A 23,296-nucleotide genomic window follows, 5' to 3' on the forward strand; every position below is an offset into this window, starting at 1 on the left:
ATAAATCCCGCTTTTATCTCGTCCCGTCTGTTGCGACTCCCTTTTTGTCTGCCTCGCCAAAGCATCCCCGGGGCCAAAACACTGCAGCTAAGCTTTTGACCAGGTCCTCCAAAAGATCTCACGTGATGCTGATTTTGGTTTCTCCTCACTGGCTCCCCATCAAGTTCAAAATTCAATTCAAGGTTCTTGTGATCACGTGGTCAGGTGATGTTATGGTTTGAAGAGTTCAAATGTGGAAAATAACTCTTCCCCCACTAAATAACTGGATTTGGTTTGGGAAAAGGATATCTGAGCATTCCTAAAGGGGGATGGGTTGCTGCTGGGCACCACAAGGAGGGAGACTAATGAAAGCTTGATGAGGATGCTTCTCTGAATCCACCAGCATGATTAGGCTTTAATTACCGAGGGCTGCCTCGACATATTCCCTATAATTGGAAATACCTAAGCACATGGCTGCTCGTGGCATAAAACCGAAGAATCCATGGTACACAACCCTTCGTAGGACGAGCCTCATTCTCATTTTAGGTGAACTCTACTCCGCGTAGGCATTGCAACAGGAGATTTCGAGGCGTTTCAGATTGAAGCTTGTCTTTATGCAGATTAGCTGCTAAGTAGTTCTCTGTAATCTTAGTAAGCAGTTCTTGTTATCACCCGAGTTAGTGACAGAGTGCGCTCACGGTCTGAGCGTGGAATAAGATATTGTGAGCGAGGCTTTAAACTTGTAGCTCTGCTTCCAAGATTGCTGGCATCTCCACATTGCCAGATGTGACAATAACATCCCTCGATGGCTGCCAAACGCCTGCAAGACACCCACAGGCATTGGCAGCTCCATTGGTGAAATCTTCTGTTGCACAACCACATGAAAAAAGGGGCCTTATGTTCTGCTGGTTAAGTGAATCACTGCCTTGCCTGAAGAATCAGTCTTTCTTTCAATACAGTGGCTTCAATTCACCGCCATGACACCATTTATACCCTCCTTCAATGGTGTGCTGAACTACGGCTGAATCATTGTATATAAAACAAAGACAAAATTTCTCAAATGTGCTCAGGTGTTTCCACATTGAATGGCGGAGCTGAGACAGTAGACGAGTCAAGGGCAAGATGATAAACCCTCAGGATACCGAACAAAGTCTGGAAAAACAAAACTGTCCTGCGGTCATACTCCAATTCTGAGAGAGTCAGCTTTCGGGATTTAGCATTTTTTTTGCTTTTAAATTGAATTCAAGGTTGCAAAACAATCTTGAATTCAGCCTTCTGATGCCTGCAGATACCCAAAAATAAGAGCATCTCTGTGCATATAAAGTGGCTTGCTTGTCACCCATGCATGGAATAAATAGTATTTACACATATCAAGATCAAGCACTTTGAATGAAAGCCAAAATCTGAATGCTATACATGCACGTTTAGAGCAGCATGTTTAGAATAGCATAACAAGATACCATCATGGGGTGTTTTAATCCTATTGTCCTACAAGATTTACATAGATGCTATCGTTTGATGCAGATTGGAAACAACAGCGAGGACAGGGTGACTGAGCACATGGAACCGAGCATTCAACAACCGTGTTTATCAACTCAGCTTTTCTATTATTCAGATTATTCTGCTTGGGATCCCCGGTGTAATTAGCTGGATAACAAACCCACCTCTTTCCACAGTGTGTCTGCGCATTGATTCACCAGCTGTCAAGTGCTATTAGAAAAGAAGAAAATGTGTGGAGCGTGTGCGTGTTTACATTTTATTTTTCCATCTGTGTGGTCCGACTCGGATTAGGGATACTGTTGGTATTTCATCAGGTTTATCCCCTTATGTCCTGATGCATGCAAAGACCTTTTTTGTGCAGTTGTTGTGCAAAGTGAAAGGTGTGTATAGCTTTCATTTTTATTTTATTTGTATTTGTATGTGTCACTCAATTTCCTCTACTTTTGACTCTTCAGCTGCGAAAACAAGTGAATTTCCCCTGCGTGGGATCAATGAAATGTATCTTGTCTTTTTTCCTGTGGCATGATTTGAAGATTATTTTTGGTTGGTCAGTACAGAAAGACCTCAACAACTCAAGTTGAGCATGTCTAACTCTTGTTATCCTCACTGAAGTTAGGGCAGGGCTAAAAGTAAAGTTAGCCCGATCGTCTCAGAAGTCTCAGGTGCACATGCTCTATGAGCCTCATTTGTCCGTGTGTGTGTTAACCTTTATGAATGTGCGCCTGATATGAAGCCTCTTCTTTCTCTGCAGAAACACATTAGGACCATTTAGCTCTGCTGTGAACTCACATATAGCCTCGTTTCCATCACGTGGAATGGAAATGACGATCAAAAAGCGCTCATGGGACGTGCGACCTTTATTGAAAAATGACTCCATCGTTTCCAATTTCATAATGTGTCTCTGGGATTGACGCAGTAGGTGTAGTTAGGTAGATAATATGGAGCTGTCTGTAATTACAGATAAAAGAACATTAAGTTCGACAGATACATGTAAGCTTCTTGATGAGGGTGCCCATTTCAATTAGGGAGCATTAAATGAAACAAAAAACCTTATGGGAGTTTCTCACTGCCAGACCCAAGGAGAATTAATACACTGCATAGGGCCATTTACCAGGGAGTAATTACTCCCTAATTATCCATTAGTTATTCGATTACCCTTTTATCAGCTAGTCATGGTCAAAAGGCAGGAATAGCGGATAAGTCATCACCTTGGTTGGTAACAGATGTAATTAACATGCCGTAGCTCCCTCAGAGGGAAAAGACGAGAGAGTGCATTCAGGCAAAGTGATGGCATTCTGGCCCATTTCCTGCGTTTGATCAAAAGGAACGATAAATGAGAGGCTTTTTTATTCATCCATGGGTGGTTTGCTGCAAATAGCAGGCAAACGGAGGGCGTCAATTATTTTTCCTAGCCGCTTTAACCCAGCTGGTTTGCACTGAAAATGAAGTGAACCTGAACCAGACAGCCCTTAAAAGTTGTCTGGTCAGTGAGAATGAAAGCGAAAGGGTATGTGAATGTGCTCTGAGCGCTCATTGTCAGCAAAATGAATGGCTCTGTGATTGAGACTTGATAAGAAATCAGAAAATATTCGGAGACAAGATGGATGATTAGGTGCATATTGTTGCTGGATGAAACTGCCATTAACAGACCAGCCAAGAACCATGAATACTCCATGCCAAACTGCTTCTACCATTTATTACACATAATTACATTCTTAAATAAAAACGATTCACCGAACAGTTCCTTGCATAGAGATATTACAATACCAATTTAAAAAAGGAATTATGAAACAAACCGGTAACAAAAATAAATCTTTCTCATTTTTCCATAATAAAGAACATTATCGTACCCATACATCATAATATACAAATGATAAATTTGAAACACTTTGTACAGAGAAAGAAAAGGAGAAAGACAACGGAGAGAAAAGGAGAAGGGGGGCGAGGGAGGGAGGGGGGGGAGGTGGAGGGGAAGTTGGACAGAGGAGAGGAGTTGAAAGGGATCATATCTGAGAAAATGGAGGTGGCGGGGGGGGGGGGGGCGGCGGTGGGGGCGGCGGTGAGGGAACGCTGGTAGAAAAAGGGGGTGCGTTTGATTTGAAATTCAGACCTGGTGGAAACAGAGGTGGTGTCACACATAGTAATGCGTGTTTCCCCGCCTCTGCTGAGAGCGAGAGCTGCAGTCTGGATGTCTGACTCTCACAAGGTGGCATGAAAAACGGTGAAAAACACACAAGGAGAACGGAGAGAGAGAGTGCGTGCGTGTGTTTGTGAGTACGTTCTGTGTGGAATCGGGATGTGCTTGTGCATGTGTGTGTGTGTGTTTTTTTTCTCTGAATCTGTGTGTTCAGGGAGTGTCTGCATGCATGGAGTTCATGTTTGTGTGTCTGCAATGCGTGTGAATCCATGTCGCATGTAGGCATGTGTACATTTGTGCTAAAAACAGCTACTATACAGACTTTGTGATCAGTGTTTCATCACCCAGGGTCGTCGTGTGAAGTGTAGTGTACAAGCGGACAGAAAATGTCGGATATGCAAGTGATTTTTTCCAAAAATTCAGAGTGCAAATACAAACAGACGAAGAACACACAGGCACAGCAGAATTGACAATCATTCATTAAGATGACACAGAACTGAACCGCATCCTCGGAGACAACATGAAACAACCTTTCCAGAAAACACATTCACATTTGAAAGCTCCCGGCAAACACATGAAGAGAAAAATTCGCTTATGCCAAGTCACGAGAAGACCAACACGTCCTGTAATTTGAGTCGCTCCATGTCTCCCGAAAGTCTCGGTGATCATGAGAAACAACACATTCAGTGTTTCAGTCCGAAATCCTCAGGTATGATTGGTGCAGAACATGAGCGAAAACAAACGAAAACTCTCGAGCTGCACATTCCCACACATTCCCAACCATTCATTAAAACAGGAGAGCGCCCCGTTGAAATACTGAAACACAGATGTAGAGCTGCCATTGATGATACAATTTCAACCCGCGGGTTAAACTGCTATTCTTCATTTTAGCGTCGAGAGTGAGCATTAAAACCTCAAAGCTGCTAACCTGCACTGGCGTTCCCATCTGAACGGGGATCCCAATCCCGAATGTTTGCCACTGCATCTGCAACTTTTAGGACCAACAACCACAAAGAGAGACTTTTAGCATTGATAGTGTTGCAGCTGCAGCCTGGAAGAAAACAAACCAGCAGTTAAAACTCGTCTCCGTTGGTTTCAATTGTGGTCAATCCCTCCCGTCTTCGCAAGCGAAGGCCCGTCCCCTAAATGCTCACTATCAAATGCAGTCTGGCTTGTTTGCGCATTTAGATAGAAAGAGTTCAATATTTATGTGAAGCAGGAGGCGATACAGCTTCTACTTGCAGAGCTGCAGACAGATCATGTCGAGATATGATTGAGCTGGGCTGCATTCATACCCCAAATTGAAATGTGCCTCTGGTACACAGAGTGAAATCAATTTACTGTCTCCCTTGCCAAAAAGCAGACTGCTGTGCGCCTCAATTTGCCTCAAAGTATTAAAAGTCTTGTAAAATAAATTATAAACACCTTGACGTGGTTGTTCCCAATCGGGCTCGAAAGAATCCCGACAATCTACTTTTGTCCAAGCTGCCTGTTTGATTTGTGCGCGCTTGAGTTGATGCTCCCCCCAAAAACTCATTTCTATTTGCGGATTAAAGACACGACGCTTGAGTGTGTCGGGTTTTGTGCGTCTTTGTTCTGTCGGAGAAGAGGCAGATCAAAACAGGACAAATGTTAATTCCACTTTTTCTAGGAGGGCATGTATGCGTGTGGCGTGTGGGTTTCACTCCACTGCGGTTTCATGAGCTGATGGGGCAGTTATCATTGCTGACTGAGCAGATCTGTTCCTCCACTAACCCATTTCAGCCCCCTGACTGGAAATCTGCACTCACGCCCTCCCACTGGTCCGGCACGGCCAGTAAAATGTCAAAAACCACCAGCCGTGACTCGCTAGTTATTCCAAGTCCAGCCATTCATTTCTAATGTGAAACAGAGAAACTACTGTATAAACACAAATGCTGTCTGGTGCGATCTCACCAACCACGCTCGAGTGTTTTCATGGGCCCAGCAACATGTACAGACGTACAAAACAGATACATTCACATTGATTTGCTCTGAGACGAGCCACCCAATTGATTGAATTTGTGTCTTCCTACAAGGCCTTCCGTGTCCAGCAGGGCAGAAATCTGCATTCAGACACACACGTATGGTCAAGGAAGTCAGAAGGAATGTTCTCGGATATGCATAGGGCCCGATTAGGAGAGCTGTTGAATGCTGCTTTTCTCTGAAATGAAGTCTGAGAGAAATTGGAAGAGATCTGCATGAGCGGTGTGACAAAAGGACAAAACCCTCCTCGACCCAGTGGCTAGTTAGGTGCCAATCACTCTCAAAGGCCAAAGAGATCATTTCAGGCATCTACAGTCGACACTTTTTTTTTTTTTTTTTTTTGGCTGCATCCATTTCCAGTGTGTTCTTCAAAATGGTCTTTTCAACTGTCAGATAGGAGAATCTTTTCTTAGAAACAATATAGCCTTTATCATACATAGTGATCTTGTTTGCGCTCGGTGTGCTATCGCTGCTTCGACTTGTGCATGTGGCTGCCCGCACGTCGGCGGCATGTGAAAGCCAGCGTTTGGTGAGTCCCGAATTGTCTCCCAGTTCAAGACGGTGGGGCATTTTTTTTTACAAAAAGTTTGCAAAGAGTCAATTGTGCAACAGCTCCTGACGACATCTCGTGAGAGGTAAGATCCCGGCAAGGAGAAACACTCTGAGGAGCCATCTAGCATCTCGAGACGCTCAGTTTTCAGATGACATTCCAGGAGATGAACAGTCTTTCCCAGAGTAGATTAGTTAGCCTCATCCAGCCGTAACCCTCAATGGATGATGTTCATAAAGCAAGCCAGTCCTTTGGATGACCTCAATCAGTCTTCGCAGCACATCAGTGCAACACACTCCCATCTTCAATTCTTCGGGAAATCCAATCTAACACTCCGTTCAAACAAGTGCTCCAATGCCATCGAACCAGAAGGGATGTATAAATGGATCCAGTTGGGAGATGTGACAGGGGTCAGATGAAAAATTGTCAAATTATTATCTGTCCTGTATGTAAGATAACAAACCCTTTGGCGAGCTGTAAAGGCTGCGGCAAGTTTGAGGGAGAGAAAGCCAGCTTTCTTGCTTGCTTACCCTGTGAAATGATGCTGTTCAGCCACTGCTGCAAACTGTTCTACCTCTGCTCAAAGTATAGCACGTCCTAAGAAGAGGAAACCTTGAATATACAAACAGCAGTTATGCTGTCGGCTAAAATGACTGTACAACTGGTCCAGTTTGGCGTTGGTGAGCTCGCTGGTACATGGAGCACTGCTGCATGAACAGGGCTGACATTTCGGAAGCGTTTCGCCGAGGGATGCTCGCAAAGACCGCAAGGACAACTGCGACAGAGAGCTGCCAACTACAGGCGCGCGGTCCACCATTCATCATGTGGCGTCCCCTCTGAGACACATACGACGGGTGGGATGGAGCGTCTGTATCGACAACACCGGGAGACATTTGCAAGTTGACGACGCATCACTGTGGAATCATGGACCAACTGGCTGAGCACAGATTGACAGAGCCAGTTAGGGTCTGTCTGCCTGCCTGCCTGTCTTTCTGTCTGTAGTCGGCGTCCCTGTGCGGTGCCTCTCCCTCTGGTGTTTTTTTTAAGTCCATCCCTCTGTCTCTGTGTTATTTCACTGCAGATGATGCTCCCTCTCCTTCCTCCACTCCGCCTCCATCCCCTTCCCCTCTCTTCCACTCCCGCTGACCTCTCTCAAATTCCTCAGATGTGCCTCTTCATGTGTAGCGCCAAGTGATCCGACCGCGAGAAACACCTGCAACCAGAGAGAGAGAGAGTGAGACAGAGAGCGGCTTGTTACCAATGCAGGAAAAAAGAAGTTTGTTTTGTCGATTGAGCTAAATGTTGCTGTTAGCTAGTGAGTGCTGAGCCACTAATGCACACGCAATTAGTATATGTGTAACTAATTCATAATCAGCATTTTCAGCAGCACTCCTAATGACTTCAGCTGCGCCATGAATAACTAGAGAGCCCGCAGATGGATCTGTTGAAACAGTGCGGGGGGGGGGAGGGGGGGTAGAGATGGAAAAAAAAAAAAAAGCAGCACGCAAAACATGTGCTGTAAAACGATAGCTAAATTAGATGAATCGAAGCCTCTCATCTGAAATCAGGCTTGCAGAATTGCGAGGGCATAGCTGCACAGTGAAAAATGAAATTGCTCTGGAAGTGTGCTGACCTATTTTTTTTTTTTTTTTTTTTTTTCTGCGCGGGGTTTTAAAAATGTTTGATTATTTCAACCTGATTGCCACAAATTGATATAATGCACGCCTTCAGCTGGTGTTTTGTTTGTTCCACGCATGCTTACATAAAGATCCAGCCATTATGGGAGACCTACTTTTTTCATCACAACTACGAGATCAACAGTGTTTCCGCTGGATGCTCGCTGAACGAACACTACAGCTCCGCTCCCAAGAGGAGCGGTGTTCAAAAGGAAAGTGTTGCTTTCTTTAAGGTAATTGGGAGCTGCGTGTTCTGGTGATTAGTGTGTTCAGAAAAATTTGAGATGGAGACTTGTTTTAGAGTTTTCAAAAGTGGTTCCACTTAATAATGTTTGGAAGGATACAAAAGAGACAAGACACTGCAAAACTGCTCCCAACGGCCGCTGCATTTTCTGAACGCTCCTCTAAATTTTCAGGTAGAAGGCCAGGAAATGTGATGGAGCTGAAGGGAAGTTTGAGCAAATATGCGCAGAACATGTGACTCTGTCTCGGTGAGCAGTCAGATTTGCGAGCAAATCGCAGAATTAAGTCTTAAATTGCCATTTTTTCAAATGGACATTTGCTAATAATCCTTGCAACAAGCATTTTAGTAATTCCTCAAATAAAGTAAAAAATACCAAACATTACACTTCAGTTAACTCCAGCATTTCCATACTGTATGAATCCCCAGTTCAGGAGTCGGCCTCCCTTTCACAGTTCTGCAACTGTTGATTTTTTTTTTTTTTTTTTTTCGTTTTTTGATGCCAGTTTCAGATTGGCTCTTTCCACTGAGACAGAGGCAACTGTCTAAGATGTCTAGATGAATCAGTGTTTGGCCAAGAGGGAGAGTTACACTGTGATGAGCCACCAGTCATCTGTCTTACTGTCACACCTGCGTGTGTGTGCGCACCTGTATCTGAGTGTGTCGCCGCTCTGCGTGCGCGAGCGCACACGCGCTAACAAACACACGTGAGGTGAGTGAACGGCTCAGGGGACGTGCAGGCTGGGCTGTTTTTGCGTGTGTGTCGCTGAGGGAGTGTGTGTGCGTGTGTGTGTGTGCTGAGACAGATGGTAAAGTATGAGTCACGACTCGGGGGCACGACACCAGCTGGCACACCGTGGGTCTGTCTCCTCCTCCCCATTCCCCCCCATCCTCAATCTTCCACCCCGTCTTCTCTGTCTCCCCTGTTTCCCCTCTTCCTTCATCTCAGCAGGGTGCATGTGTGTGTGTGTGTGTGTTGAGCTGGAGGGGCTGGGCGCCTTGTGACACATGACAGAGGTGGGCCCGAATTAGGGATGTGCCTGCAGGGGGGTCTGGTGGTGGGGGGAGGTGGGAAATCAGGGTGGAGGAGGGAGGGATACTGTATTTACTGTCTGTCCAGCTGAGGCCTGATTAAGTTGACACTGCCCGGCCCTCTGCTCCATCACACACACACACACACAAACACACACACGCACGCATGACCAAGACACATACTCTTTCACACACAGTAAGGCAAAGTAGCGCAGGTGAGGGGGGATTTCTTTTTGTCCGATCATAATGAAGCCATACATGATTCAAGAGGTCACATATTCAATAAGTTGCTGTATTGTGACCAATTGTGCCAAAGGCTGCAGCTTTCTCTCAAACACACACGCAATACAATTCTTCTAATGACCTCTGACGCTGGATGAAATCTTTGTGAGCGTCATTAATAACTAAAATTGTGCAAAATTTGCAAATAAATGTGACGGTTTTTTTTTAATACAGATAAAAGTACACGTACAGTATGAAACGACAGACAAATAAAATTAAAGCAAACTTTAAAATGATACAAATTTGACTCTTAATATTGACAGACTTGCAAGTTTAAACAGTTTTTTTTACAAATACAAATACTTTGTTCATGTACAAAAAACACTGAATGAATAAAGCTATACAAAAAGTCTGGTAATTATGAGGTGTTCTGCACACATTTTCTTGAGTATAAGGCCACTATGGTGTTTTTATTTAGTGAAAATGTTCAGTGTAGCAGAAATCTAAGTTTTAAAATACACAAACATCCCCTCGAAATGACATTTTCTCCCAAATTTTTACCTGCGGCCCCTTGCCTTTAAACACTGCGCTGACTCCTGCAGACAATATTGCTCTGAGATCCCAGAGGTGTCAGCGAGGGCCGGATCACAGGCAGAGGGGTGTAATTAAAACAGGAATAAAGATTTTTGTGTCTGAATCAAGCTGATCTTTTTGTAGCGAATAATGGCCGCTGAATGTTTCATGATTTTGTCACCGGAGCCACATTTAAGGAGCCCTGCTAATTAACATTTTGCTGTGGTTCATAATTAAACAGAAGCCAGGGTGACTAATTAAGAAGCGCAGGCAAATGACATCAGATCCACCCTTCAGAGAGACAAACCCATGCTCCTCCACACCTCGGTTTCAGATTAGGAGGACGGCTTCTGCTTTCTAACACGGCTAACAGGAAGCTGCGTGGGACCGTAAGCGTGATCCATTTCTGCGGATCCTTTGACGACATGAAAACATCACCCCATCTACTGAACGATTCCATTTTTATGAGTGATTTTTCAAACTGATATTGTGTGTGGCGGGCTGCCATGCTCTCCGCAAGGACACTCGGGTCACAGGGATCAGACCAGGAATGATCCGGTTTACAGGATAGTCTCTGCAATCACTGGGCAGGCCTGGGGCTTTATTTACAGTAACACACAGACCTGTATTTTGGGTCACAATGGCTTCGGAAATTTTCCTCTAAATGTCCACCACACAAAAAAAGGGGCATAAAGCTGTAACAAACAGCTCTACTAGCAAACATGAGTATGGTTTATTCTAAAGAAAATTTTGACTCGAAATTAATATTCTATACCAGTGATGTGTGACAGTGCTAATGGGTTCTACAACCATTTACAGCTCTGTCCCAGTGTGAAAGCAGCCTCCAAATCAAGGCCATGTAACACCATGTGAGGAGATGCACTATTAATATGCTGCACAGGGCCTAATGTGGGTATAGAGCAGAATAAGCACCCTTTGGATTCCCACTGAAAGACTGAGCAGGTTGGGTCTTGCATGCGTTGCAGAGGAGCACACATTAGTAATCCTGCCAGCACACTTTTAAACTGGGTCAGTACCAAACACATTTGGGTGTGTTACCAGCATCTTGTAGCACTTCTTTACTAAACCAGACTGTGTACAAAACACAATGGGAAAACATAGCCCGCTGTGCTAGTGGAACTACTTCAAATAACCCTTGGAAAATGGAAGAAGGGAGAGGATGGGGAGAGATGTGTTTTGACAGACCTGTCACAGTGGTTGCACTTAAAAGGCTTGGCGCCGGTGTGTTTGCGGTAGTGCCTCGTCAGCTCGTCGCTCCGGGCGAATCGCCACTCGCAGCCCTCCCACGAGCACTTGTACGGCTTCTCACCTGAGGGATGAAAAAAAAAAAAAGACAAAAAGAAAAAACATGAGCACCTGTTTCTCAGCTCATCCACCAATCACATACTTCTGTGGTCATGCAAAGAATCACTGTGGCGCTGGTGTGGAATCCCAAATCCAAATATTTGGTGTGTTTAAGCTGATATGTTCAGCCTTCATGCAGAGATTCACATAAAAAAATTACATCCTGCATATTGTGATTCAATTGGAGTTTGCATTCGATTTCTGTGAAAGCTCCCTGTTCCTCCCTTCACTGCCCCCCCCCCCCCCCACCTCTTTTTTTAGGGGCTGGAAAGAGAGCAAGGCGATGTTTAACACTGAGATGGAGAAGCTCCCACTGGTCTCCGATCTTGCTGAACACGCAGAAGAGGAGTAGAGGGTGGAGAGAAGTGGAGCGAGAGGAGAAGTGCAGGGGGAGAGGATAAGGGAGGGAGGAGGGGGATTAGAGGCAAGGTGGATGAGAGAGTGAGAAGAGGAGGTGAGATGAGACCAGGAGAGGGAAAAGTGGAGTAGGAGAGAAGTGCTGCAGAAGTGGATTAAGGCAGAGGAGGCTGCAGATACGCCGGCAGGGGAGGAGGTCGGTGATAATTAGGCCAGTCACACGGCATAATGGCAAGAAACCCACAATCTGCCAGCTGCGTCCAGCTCCGAAGATGTCACCTGCATCAGTCACATCCCATCTGGACCGCTGGCTCGTGGCTGAATACAGTCACACTGACACACTGACCAGCCCTGCTTGAGTGGCTTTCGTCACAAAAACAGGCTTAATTTGTTGAATGCGATTATCAAAAGGGACACAATCAATGGATCAACTGCTCTGTGAAGACAAGGAAGGCTGAGGAGAGCGCTTGTGTAAAAGCGGAACTGGTTTGACGCCATTATCTGTACCAGCTGTTGCAGAAATTCACTGATTGTGCGCAGGTTTGGTCATGGGGCAGAAGCCAAAAAATCAATAATGTTTTTACTATTTCTGTGTTCCATTTAAAGCGACATTTCTTTTTTTTTTTCAGACTGCTAAAATGCAAAGCTGAATGGCACAAGCAAAGGCAAATGAGAAAACAATCCCTCCACACACGACCTGCCAAAGCACTTTCTGTCAAACACACTCAGCGAGCAGACATGTTGCCGAGCGCTCCATTAACAGGAATCATGTATGTTTTGATGGCGAGAAGCAGAGGGGCATTAGGTTACAGCCGTGACGAGGTGATTAATGAACAAGTGAGAAAAAGCAATCATGAAATGACCAAAAAAACCCAGTAATGAATACAAATTGATAACACCTAAATCACAATGACTCATTTTGACTTTCCCCCTTGAACTGCATCATCACTTGCATTGATCTGATATGAAAAATTCCACTTGGATGCACAAAATTAGTTTATTCCACATGAAATGAATGGTACGGCAGGTAAACACTGCTTTTGGTTTAAAAACCCAGATATTAGTCTCGTCCCCTTCTATCCATCCATGCATGTGCCCACTGTGGAAACGTATCCCTTCATACTGCCTCACTTCCCAGAAACACCCACAGCAGCGGGTCTGGGCCATCCCGCTCTGGCCAATGAAATTCCCAGGAGGCAGGGATGCCTGAATGTGTTGCCTAGCGACGGGAGTGAGGGGGTGGGGTGTATGTGTGTGTGTGAGAAGGCGGGTGCGCTGAAACATGAGGAGGCAGTAGTCAGTGCAGCTGGCTGGATCTGGCAACGGCACGCCGCCATGCCACCGGCCAATTACCGAGCACGCTGGCAGAGTGCGGAGGCAGTTGCCTAGCGACGGTAACCGTCGAGCTGTGCGGGGCAAGGGGGGGGGGGGGGGGGGGGGGCCGGGGTATTGGTGGTGGTAGAAGTGATGGTTGTGCAGGAGGAGGAGAGGGAAGAGGGGCACTAAGAGACCAGAGCCTGCAGCAGTACATAACCACTCAGCTACCGACTCCTCCAACGATACGCTGCCCCCCGTTGCCTAGCAACAGAGCCCCCACCCCCCTCCACTCCACTCCCCCCCAAGATGCCCTCATACAAACAGGCAAGTAGAGCAGGTGCACACTCGCCTTGTGAAACACAGATCGACACACAAACTGGACGAAGGCGGCAAAAAAAAAAAACAATGTCACACGCAGCCTGACTGATTGGCAGTTTAAAATGGCAATCAGTAACCTAATCCACTGGATTAGCCCGACCTCAGCAGCATAATCTGATTATGCTCTGTTACTTTTGGATTACTTTGCCTGTTAAACATATAATGTAGATTATGAAGCTAAGTGGATTATTTCCTCTGATTTAAGGAATCAGGATTGTGGACAGCGCTGTTGTTGAAAACCACTTATTCCGCATTATTTAATAAAATCCACGTCATCTGACACCAGTCACTCATTTCAGGCAGAAATGACCTGCAATCAAAATGCTTTTTCCCTTTTCATTGCTTTTTTTTTGTTTTGTTTTTTTGGAGTAATCAAATAAGCAATCACATATTTCTCATCCGTAACCTGATAACTGGGTGTTTCCTGAGTCACTGTAATCCCATTATGTGTAATCTATGACTTCCGGATGCTCTCACACACACGCAAAAGCACACACACTCGCATGCACTCGCTCCAGCCTCTCAGGTGCCAGTGCTGAAGTTAATTGCATTCCCTCCATTAGCTGGAGGTGAAGCAGGGCATCCTGGTCTCAGAGGTCATTAGAGAGGCTCTTGCAGAACGCTTTCCGGGCTCCTGCCCACGACGAGCACTGCAGGCTTGGAGATGAGCGAAAGGAAGAGGAAGAGGGGAACAGGTTCAGAGAGGAAGATGAAAGATGGAGGAAGTGATGGAGAATGTCAGAGAGACGTGCGACGATGATGGAAAACTAGGTCTGACTGAATGAAGATGAAGCTCTTTCCATCAGAAGTGAGTTAAGACAAAAAGAACCACAATCTGAATTACCCAATTTTAAAACTTATTCTGAAATTAATAATTATTTATTTAAACGTTCTCATTTCAGTGGTCTCAAAGTTTCAGGCATGGAGCTGCAGCTAATTGACACTGATTATGTGAGTTATGTGAGCTCAGTTAGTTAATCATTATTACCATCATCTGTGCAGCTGTTATCAATAAGCACAGCTGCACACAATGAATGACTACATTTGAGTAATACTGAGTAATATAAAGTATCCCACTGATAATACAGTATCTTTGGAAATGTTGGCTAAATCTGTTATTTTTTCTCCAGAAAACGATCCACGTGTTCTGTAAAGTGACTATTTCTCTGATTCAAAAAGCAACAGTATGATTTTATCTAACATTATTCATGCAGAAACAACACATTTCCTAAAGTACCTGGACACACCAACATTTGACCGATTCCAAAATAAAGAGCGTTAAACTTCTGTGGCCTGTTGCGGCAGCTACACTGTTAGCTCTCTCTTAAGTTAGGCTGCGCAGCGAAGGCTAATCGCCAAACAAGGCCAAAGTGTCATGACTGTGCGATAACTTCACAACCTTAATCTACAGCGAGTGCAAAATAACAGTGGCATCGAGTGGTGAGAGCAGGATAATATAGCTGTACTCTATTACTGAGGGGATGAAATTATACAACACATAATGATAGCCTACGCTGGCACACGGTTCTAAATTAGTAGCTGTGAATTAGAAAGTTATCTAACCCTTCATATTTGCTTGCCAACGCTATAATGTTAGTGTCTGATGTCCTATAATATCCTGTAATAACGTTGCCGACAAAAAACAGCCGGCATAACTCATCCTCCCAGTTATTCAACCTTTCAAAACGATGCTCCAGGCCAACCGCTATTTTTACTCTGCACCTACTGTGGGCTACATGTAAGATTTAAGTCATAACTTATGCCTTGGTTGGAAGTCTTCAGGGGCGACACTTAAAATGTGAACAGCTCGTAAACTCCGTCCTAAGTTAGAAATGACTAAACAACACTACGTTTGAACTGAAAGCAGATCTGGTGCAACCTACTGCTGTACTTCTGTGGTGTGTTCCTGAAATCTAATTTATGGAAAACAAATGCAACACAGAGATATTTTCCGAAAATCCTTGGCTCAACTCACAGGCAGAGAGTGGCGAAAAGAGCCGAGCGATGATATGAAAAGCCTGACACGGGGCGAAATAAGGAGGGAATGAGGAGAAAGATGGAAAAAGTGAGGCAGATGAGGAGAGAGGACGGGGGGGGGGGGGGAAGAGAGAGCGAGAGAGGAAAGAATAACAGTCGTCGTGTTTTACCCGTTCCCTCACCCTGCCCAAAATCTAATTGTACCATTCCTTATCTGCCATAAGCCTATTCACAAAAAGCTCTACAGGGCACTGTCATTTCAACTCAGCCCGTCTAATTCCAGATTAAATCGTAGCCCTTTCTCCGTCGGTAATTTATGGAAATAACAACTAAGAAAAAGAGGATTTGAGTAATGACATCTTTAAACTTGTCAGGATAATGGCTCAGTGAATGGGGGAGCCTGTGGCACTGCTGTCTTTTTCTGAAGAGGGTCGCTCTACTGTACTTCCCCCATTCCCGTCTTCTGTCTTCATCTACTCTTTGTTTCACTCCACGTCACTCTCTCCTCTTCTTCTGCCTTTTCCTCCAGCTTTTGTGTTTTCTTTTGTCATCTTGTGTCGACATTTCCCCCCTTTGTCATTCTACCTTCCCGGTTTGAATAACGAGACAGATGTTCTTTGGGTAGATGCTTTTATCTAAAGCACCTTAAGTGACAAGGATGAGCTCGGGGGGGGGGGGTTCCTCAAGAAACTGAGCCCTTTATGATGCTATATCTAACACGGTGTGCCATTAAATCACGATCATATCAATTTTTAAACAATTTACTGGATAGAGAAGGAATGGATGCCACATTAGCTCACACCCCCAACAGGAGATTGACCTTCTTCAGTTCTTTCAAGTAGACCAGCGTACTGAGCTCTACAGAGCAATGTAGTCCATGAGGCGATTAGTCGGAGAAATGAATCTATGAGTGGTTTAAGACGTTTTACAAACGAAAATGTAGCCTCTCAAATCTGTTGCTTACATGTATCTGTTTTATGTCATTATAGATTAAAGTTTTGAAACTGTTGCTGGGACTAAATGTGCAACGTGAGGACGGTACTGATTCATTTGTTTTACTCTTCCTATCCATCCCTTTGCTTCTATGGATATTGTGTCTGGACAGCATCAGTGGTACTGATAAACCTGTGAGTGTGATCACACGTACAACACACATACAGCGTCTTCTCTTAATTCTTAACATACAGGAGCTGACAAGTTAATTTTATTATAGCCACACCTGTCAGAGCTTCTAAATCAGACAGCTTTGGTGATCTGTCAACCATTAAGTTCAGGGATCTAGATGATGGGGGTCAAGAAAATCCCATCTGGGTCCCTGTAACTCGATTCAGCATGATGGACGCTCTTTGCTGTACCTTGATGGGTTAAAACACATCAAGAAAGCAGTCCACCATACATTTAATTTGCTTTTGTAAGCCTTCTAAGGATGAGCAAAGGCCACCTATCAGATCTCATGTTCATCTCATTATACCCCCAACGCCTCTCTTAGAGGGAGGTAAAGACCTACATTTTCAGCCACCCCAGCTCAATTATTTCCACCAGAATGCAAAACACATTGTTGATGCCTTCCCAACCGTTCAAATAAACACTGCTTGGTGTGACCTGAAGCTAAAGAGACGCTGAACCCTAACCCTGCTAGTTAATGTTGGCAAACACAGATGGCAAGCAAGTTTAGCTTTCTCTTTCCCTTCATTATTGGAAGAAGCGTACAGATGGTATCCCTCCTGCCACCCTGAGATTATAATGCAGCATTATTTTCCAAGCCTAAAAATGATCCCATTACCACCCTTGACAAATCAGGCAGTCTCCAACCTCAGATTGAGAACCACTGACCTAGACTTATAGAACGCATAGAGGACAGGAGGGCCTGAAATAAACTGGGGAAATGGCGGCCTATCCAGGTCAATCCATCCATCACTGTGCAGTTACTCAGACAGAGGACAGCTCCTCGACAGGGGTCTGAGTGGTTTGGGATTGAGATGGAAGAGTGGGAGAGTTATAGCTCCTGAACCCTCCCCCCTTCCTTCTTGAGAAGAACCTTGACAAGGAGGACCCGTCCTGGTTTGGCTCAAAGAAGCATTTAGGTAGGAAAATGGGATAACAGAAGTGTATTTTTCTTTTAATTATCACTCTTTTATCTCACATGGTTGTATTTCCATGTGGTACCAAGGGGACTAACATATTTAAGACTCTTCCATGCTTGTGGATACATTTTGTGTTCATCGAAAGTCAGGAAGACAGTTCGACATTCTGGCTCCGTCTTCAGTCTGCAGCAGTCATTTAGCTCCAGGATTGAGTCTTTTGAATCTGTCACCAACAATGAGCGTCAATCAGTTTCATTACCAGCAAGTGTATCAAGTGGCTACCTCTGGTTTGAGAGCTGTCCTCAGAGCTGCCTTGCTGAAAGTCTCACTGACTGACATTACATGTGAAAAATGCACCAACTAATACGCACATTTTCACAAACTGCATACAGACTATGCAACCTTGTTTCCTATGTAACCTCCATCCATATACAAGCATGCACATTTAGACAAATGAATGCATATTAATGTGAGCTGTGTGGGCAATTCCAAACAATTACATTGAACCAATCCTGAAGCTAAATGACTGCTGTAGAAAAGGTCATGTAAACTCTTATTGTGCCTGTAAACCCAAAATAACTGAACCATGTTCCACCGCTAACAAAGTGCTGCTACTATACTGCATCTTCTTTCACTGATGCTCCTAATAGCACAGTTACTGCTATAAAAACTAATTTATCTACATGCTGATGATTAATTCTCACCTGTATGTGTCCTCTGATGGGCCTTTAAGTGGGAGCTCTTGGTGTACACCTTCCTGCAGCCGTTGAATTGACAACGGTGGATCCTCTTCTTGTTCTCCGGTAGCTCCCCCACCCCAATCACACACGCAGCCCCCTCCTCTTCGTCCTTCATCCGCACAGGGAGTGCGTGCGCTGCCACCAGCCGAGCCGCGCTCAGCCCAACCTTCCTGGCCACCAGCTTCAGGGTAAGCGTCCCATCAGCTGATGCCGTCAGTGTCTGGTTGGGTTTGACAAGGTGCCGGCCCAATTCTGGCGACGACGGGGGCGTCAGGGAGGTGACGGCGCTCAGCTGGGCCTGGTGGACCCCTTCTGTCCCTTCTATGTTTTCCAGCCCCTGCCCTTTGGGTTTGAGGTCTCTTTTCATTGCACCCGTGGAGGGCAAATTCTTCCGTGTTGGGCAGAGGATCACCGGAGGTGGGCTCGGAGGCTCAGGGAGGCTGGGCAGGCTTGGCAGGCTGGGCAGCAGGGCGTCTGTCAGCTCCTCCTCGCCGTCCTCCTTCAGGTAGGCCGGAGTTAAGAGGCCATCCAGGTCTTGGTCGAAGAGCTCTGAGAGGCGCTTGGGCTCTGTCTGCAAATAACGCTCCAATTCTAGGCAGGTCTACGAAAGAGAAAGAGGGAGAAAAGACCCAATTTAGACTCAATTCAGATAAGTTCATGGATTTGGGCACTGAAAATGCCCACCCTCGCTCTCAAATCCCACTTGACAATTTCAACAGCCATCAGATCATCCGATATGCCTTTACACGCTGTGGAGAGAAAATCTGCATGGTGCCATCCACTCACCCACACAGGCAACTTAGCAGCTCTGCCAGCTGTCACACGCACACACGCACAGATAGCCACCAAGACAGCCAGGATTACCTGGCAGCTCCGGCAAGACGGCTGATTACACACTGATTGATTGCAACCGCTGTAGCGCGGAACAAAAGCGAGGCGAGTGCATCGCAGGAGGAGAAGTCCTAAACTGTACAGAACTCCTATCAAACAACATTTTATAGAGCTTTGACAAGCCATGTGCGCACCGGCTTCCACTGAGCCAAGATAGGAAGATTTATTCAGCTGTAGTTATGGTCTGCTTCATCCCTATTACTCCAAACACCTCTCCCCATGGAGGGCAAATAAAAGGCTACATCCCCGATTTGTGTGAACTGGCATCCTGAGAAGTCTATTACTTTACAACAAGCCGGCAAGGTTCTAAGAGGAGAGCTGGCGAGGGAAAGAGATGCTCCATGTCCAAGGATGAAGCTATTATGTTTGAATGGACGGCGCCAGTTTGATCCCAGGGATCGTTGTGTTTCGCTTGTAGCCACTAACCCGTTTTGACAGCTGAGATGGAGGCTAGCAGCTCCACTGGGTGGGTGCAACTCGCCACTTCATTTGTGTGTAAATAAGCACTGACAGACAGAGCAGCTAGTTCCATTATCAGGAATAAGGTTGTACAGACTGAACACATCAGAGACATTTACAATCTTTCAACCCCCGCCCCTTTCCTTGTTTGCACCTTCTAAAAATAAAACCGCACTTTTTTTTCTTTTTTGGAGGGTGGTGTCTGTTGCTAAGGGAGTGTGATCTCTCCCGTTAGTTGTCTTCTTCCAGGAACAGAAAGGGTTTTGGAGTTGTCTTTTGACTGTCTTTGCTATTTGCATACTGACATCAAATTAAAAAGCTGCTCGAGACCACATCTACAGCGAGGAGTGAAGATAATGCAGCGTGCTTTCTCCCTCCACTGCACGCCTACATGTTTTTATTTTTTCCTGTGAAGGCTTTGAAAAAAAAAAACTTCTTTTATGGAGTATGTGAGAGGTCTCTACTGTTCCTTGATGGCTGCGGCCAGCGAATCGTGAATTAAATGAGAAGAGATTTTTCCCCTTTATTCTTTCTTTCAGAGCGCAATTACATATTGAAGGTATGGAGACATGATGAAGGGAACAGCATGCTGGCCTGAGACATACAGTGCAGGGGCAAAAAAAAACCCTCTGCTGCTCTGAACGCGGCCGGTGCTATCGTTCAATCCCTCCACCTGCCCTCCTGCCCCCCACATCGCTCTCTTTCACACTCATTTTCGCCATTACCCTTCTCTTTCTGCCTCACCCCCTATCGATTCCCCAAAATCACCATTTTCTCTCCCCTTTTCTCCTCCTTTTCTTCTCATTGTCGTCTCCTCCTCTCCCAAGGTGAGGACTAATTATCCACTAAAACCAGCCAGTCAAAGGGGACTTTGTTCAGCAAAACGCTTAGGCCGGCAAACCAAGGTGAGTGTGTGTGTGTGTGTGTATGAGGTAGAGATAGTTCAAGGGAGCGGAAAAGAGGATAGAAGCGGATAAGTGAGAGGGGGCGCTGAGTGGAAGGTGGAGAAGACGGAGGAGGAGAGTGATGGAGGGACAAGGTGAAGGAGGCAAGAGGGGAGAGGGAGAAAGAGCGAAGGAAGGTGTTGACTTCATTTTCTCCGTGGGGGGTGAATCCTTTTTGGAAGTGTGACATTTGGCATAACAGGATCCTGTCAGCGGGCAAGCCACAGGCCTCGCACACAAACACGCATGTGCGCACACACAGAAAAGGGCTCATGCACACTAAATGTTAGGTTACGACACACAGAGATGCGCTGGGATGCGCTTGGAAGACGGCTGCGGCGCGGTGTGTGTACATACATGCATACTGTGCTTCAAACGTGTGTGAGCGCGTACAGAACATGGGATGTTTGACAAGGTAAGACGGATGAAAGGGGCTGCAGGTGAAGGGGGTTGTGGGTGCGACAGGCTTATTGCGCCGCTCTTTCTCTCCATCCGTCTTCCTCATTCTTTTCTCCCATCACTCCAAGACCAGCCCCCCTCCCCGCCCGCTCCCTTCCACCACCTTCATCCCCCAGGTGGTGACATTAACATTGTAAGAGAGAAGGTCATGCAGTTGATCAGTGGTTCCTGTGTGTGTAGTGTGGGTGTCTATACTGTATGTGGCTGCATGTAATTATGCTAGTTTCCCTGTGTGTGCACATGATTTTGCAAGTGCACGTGTATGTGAGTGGCATAATTACGCTGCGCTGTGTGTAATTATGCAGCTCTTGTGTGTGCGTTTGTGTGAACACCTACGCACATGCAAAAACGCGTCTATTTGCTGATCTCGTGGCCTAAAGTGAATGTGCAACTTGGCGTGTGTGTGTGTGTGTGTGTGTGTGTGTGTGCGTGCGTGTGCGTGTGCTTGTGTGTGCAGGCAAGGATGCAAGAGCCAAAAGCATCGCACTGTAGCCAAGATAAAGGAGAGCTCATGGCCCGCTTCAGCTCTATTTGGACAAACGCCGATCTGGAGAGCCAACCTCAATTGGCTCTGCATAAAGCCTGGGTCCGTTTCCTGAAAGGCTTTCGGGATGATTCCTTCATGCAAGCCAGGATAAGCTGAGACAATCCAATGGCAGTTCCAGCAGCCCCACCTCCACCTCCAAACTGGAGGAAATTACATTGGGTGGTGGGGTGACCTGGGACAGTCGTTCAGCCCAGATTCAAGCCTCCATATGTTCAACAAGACAAGCCATCACCGGCTTCAGCAGTGCTCTTCTGAAGCACTTCACTCTTCTGTGTCCACTACAATCACGTTTCTAACGAGGGAGCACAGCGCAGAGGCACAATGATCAATCAATAAGCCCAATAAGCAGACGTTGTGGCTTGTCATTGTTGCAAAAGCGCAGGTGTTGCTAAAAACATTAACATGTTCTATTCAAGCGGGGGGCGCTTGAACCATCACAGCATGCAAAATACCAGGACCCTTTTAGTGGTTTGGGAATATCTAGTATTTTCTTGTACACTGTAGAGAGGTGTGTGGCTTGGTTCCTATGTTTCCTTTTTTTTGGGGCAGAGACTGGGCGTGGTTCTCCAGGTGGCTCCAGCACAGCTGGGACTCATCACAATCAAGCACAGTATACAGACTGTGGACTGCTGAGGACTCGAGGCCAGATTGTTTCTGCTGATTAGTGGTAGAGTGGTGGAGTCTGGTGGTAGAGTCTACCTTCATAATCCATTCAATAAATTAAATTCAATCCTTACCCGTCTGCATGTCTGCTATTGGGTCCAAAACCTGCTGAAACATAACCCTGAAACTGAAGCTGCTAAATGCTTTTTACACACATATCAAAATGTCTTCCATGAGACCTTTTTTTTTTTTTTTTTTGCTCATCACAGGTTATGTAGTGTCTTATCTAACTGGGTAAGGAGTGAAAGGGGATCCTTAATAAGGTCAGAGTTCAGCCACGTGGCCAAGCAGTAGCGCTGCTGCAAGGCACAGCGCTGTTGCTTTCCTGAACAGGTCTAGCATGATCCCGCTGGCTGTGCGGTATCATTGAGCTGTCTCGCCTCAAAATGTATGATCATTACAGGGCTGCAGCTAATGAGCTTCAAATGGCTTGATTTGTTTGACCAACAGTGCAAAAAAACTCAGCGACAGAAGAGAGACTAAAGCAGAAATTCCTCGCTTTTGAGAAGTGGAAGCGACAAATGTTAAATATTTTTCTTTAACAAGTGATTTGCATTTGTTTCTTCTAGTTTCCTTGCCAAACCAAGAAGGGTTGATGTGTTGAGCGCGGGAACACCCAACTGCAGAGCTAATTACTGTGACAATTTTCAGCTGTGGCTTGGGTCACTGTCAGCCTTCAAGAGTGGTTAAAAAATACATGCTTTTTGGGAAGTTTTTGGGTTGACATTATAAAGGAAAGTACCGGATAATAAAAATAGCAGCTCTACAACAAGGGGGAGAAGCTGTCAGTCAGAAATGATTAAAATGTAAATGAGAAGCAAGTATGGTCCAGGTGCAAATGAAGGTCTTCTTTTGGTTCCATTTATCATTAAAGCATTCATGTGTTGCTCATGGACACATACTGTATATCATCCTACTCATAAACACACATTCATCCTATTTGTGGAAGAATCAGTGAAAAAATCCTGGATGCAAAATCACATCTGAACATAAAAACATAGCAAAACCACAAGAGTCAGCAGCCACAGAAGTGTCAAACAGGAATAACATTGACTCAGGAGTTTTTAGCTGAGGTCAAATCACTTGAATTATGCCCTTTTTACTCCCCGTTTCTGCTTTACTCCAGCAAAAAGCCATAAATTTGGTGATCACAAAGTCAAACAGGCTTAATTCACTAGCTTCTATTTTCATTCTCTGACTT

General features: G+C 45.5%; 1 protein-coding gene across 1 annotated transcript in view; it reads right to left on the bottom strand.

Moving 5' to 3' along the window:
* Positions 1-3,160: 3,160 nt before the first annotated feature.
* klf7a (Kruppel like factor 7a) overlaps positions 3,161-23,296 on the bottom strand; it is a 37,679-nt gene continuing 17,543 nt past the window's right edge. Inside the window, exons 2-4 of the mRNA XM_076724095.1 lie at positions 18,097-18,733; positions 11,121-11,244; positions 3,161-7,383 (exon numbers count right to left, since the gene is read on the bottom strand). Of these exons, the coding sequence (XP_076580210.1) occupies positions 7,332-7,383; positions 11,121-11,244; positions 18,097-18,733 (813 nt within the window). The 3' untranslated portion in view covers positions 3,161-7,331. The remainder of the gene's footprint in view (positions 7,384-11,120; positions 11,245-18,096; positions 18,734-23,296) is intronic.

The sequence above is a fragment of the Chaetodon auriga genome, chromosome 23, assembly GCF_051107435.1.
Source record: "Chaetodon auriga isolate fChaAug3 chromosome 23, fChaAug3.hap1, whole genome shotgun sequence".
NCBI lineage: Eukaryota > Metazoa > Chordata > Actinopteri > Chaetodontiformes > Chaetodontidae > Chaetodon > Chaetodon auriga.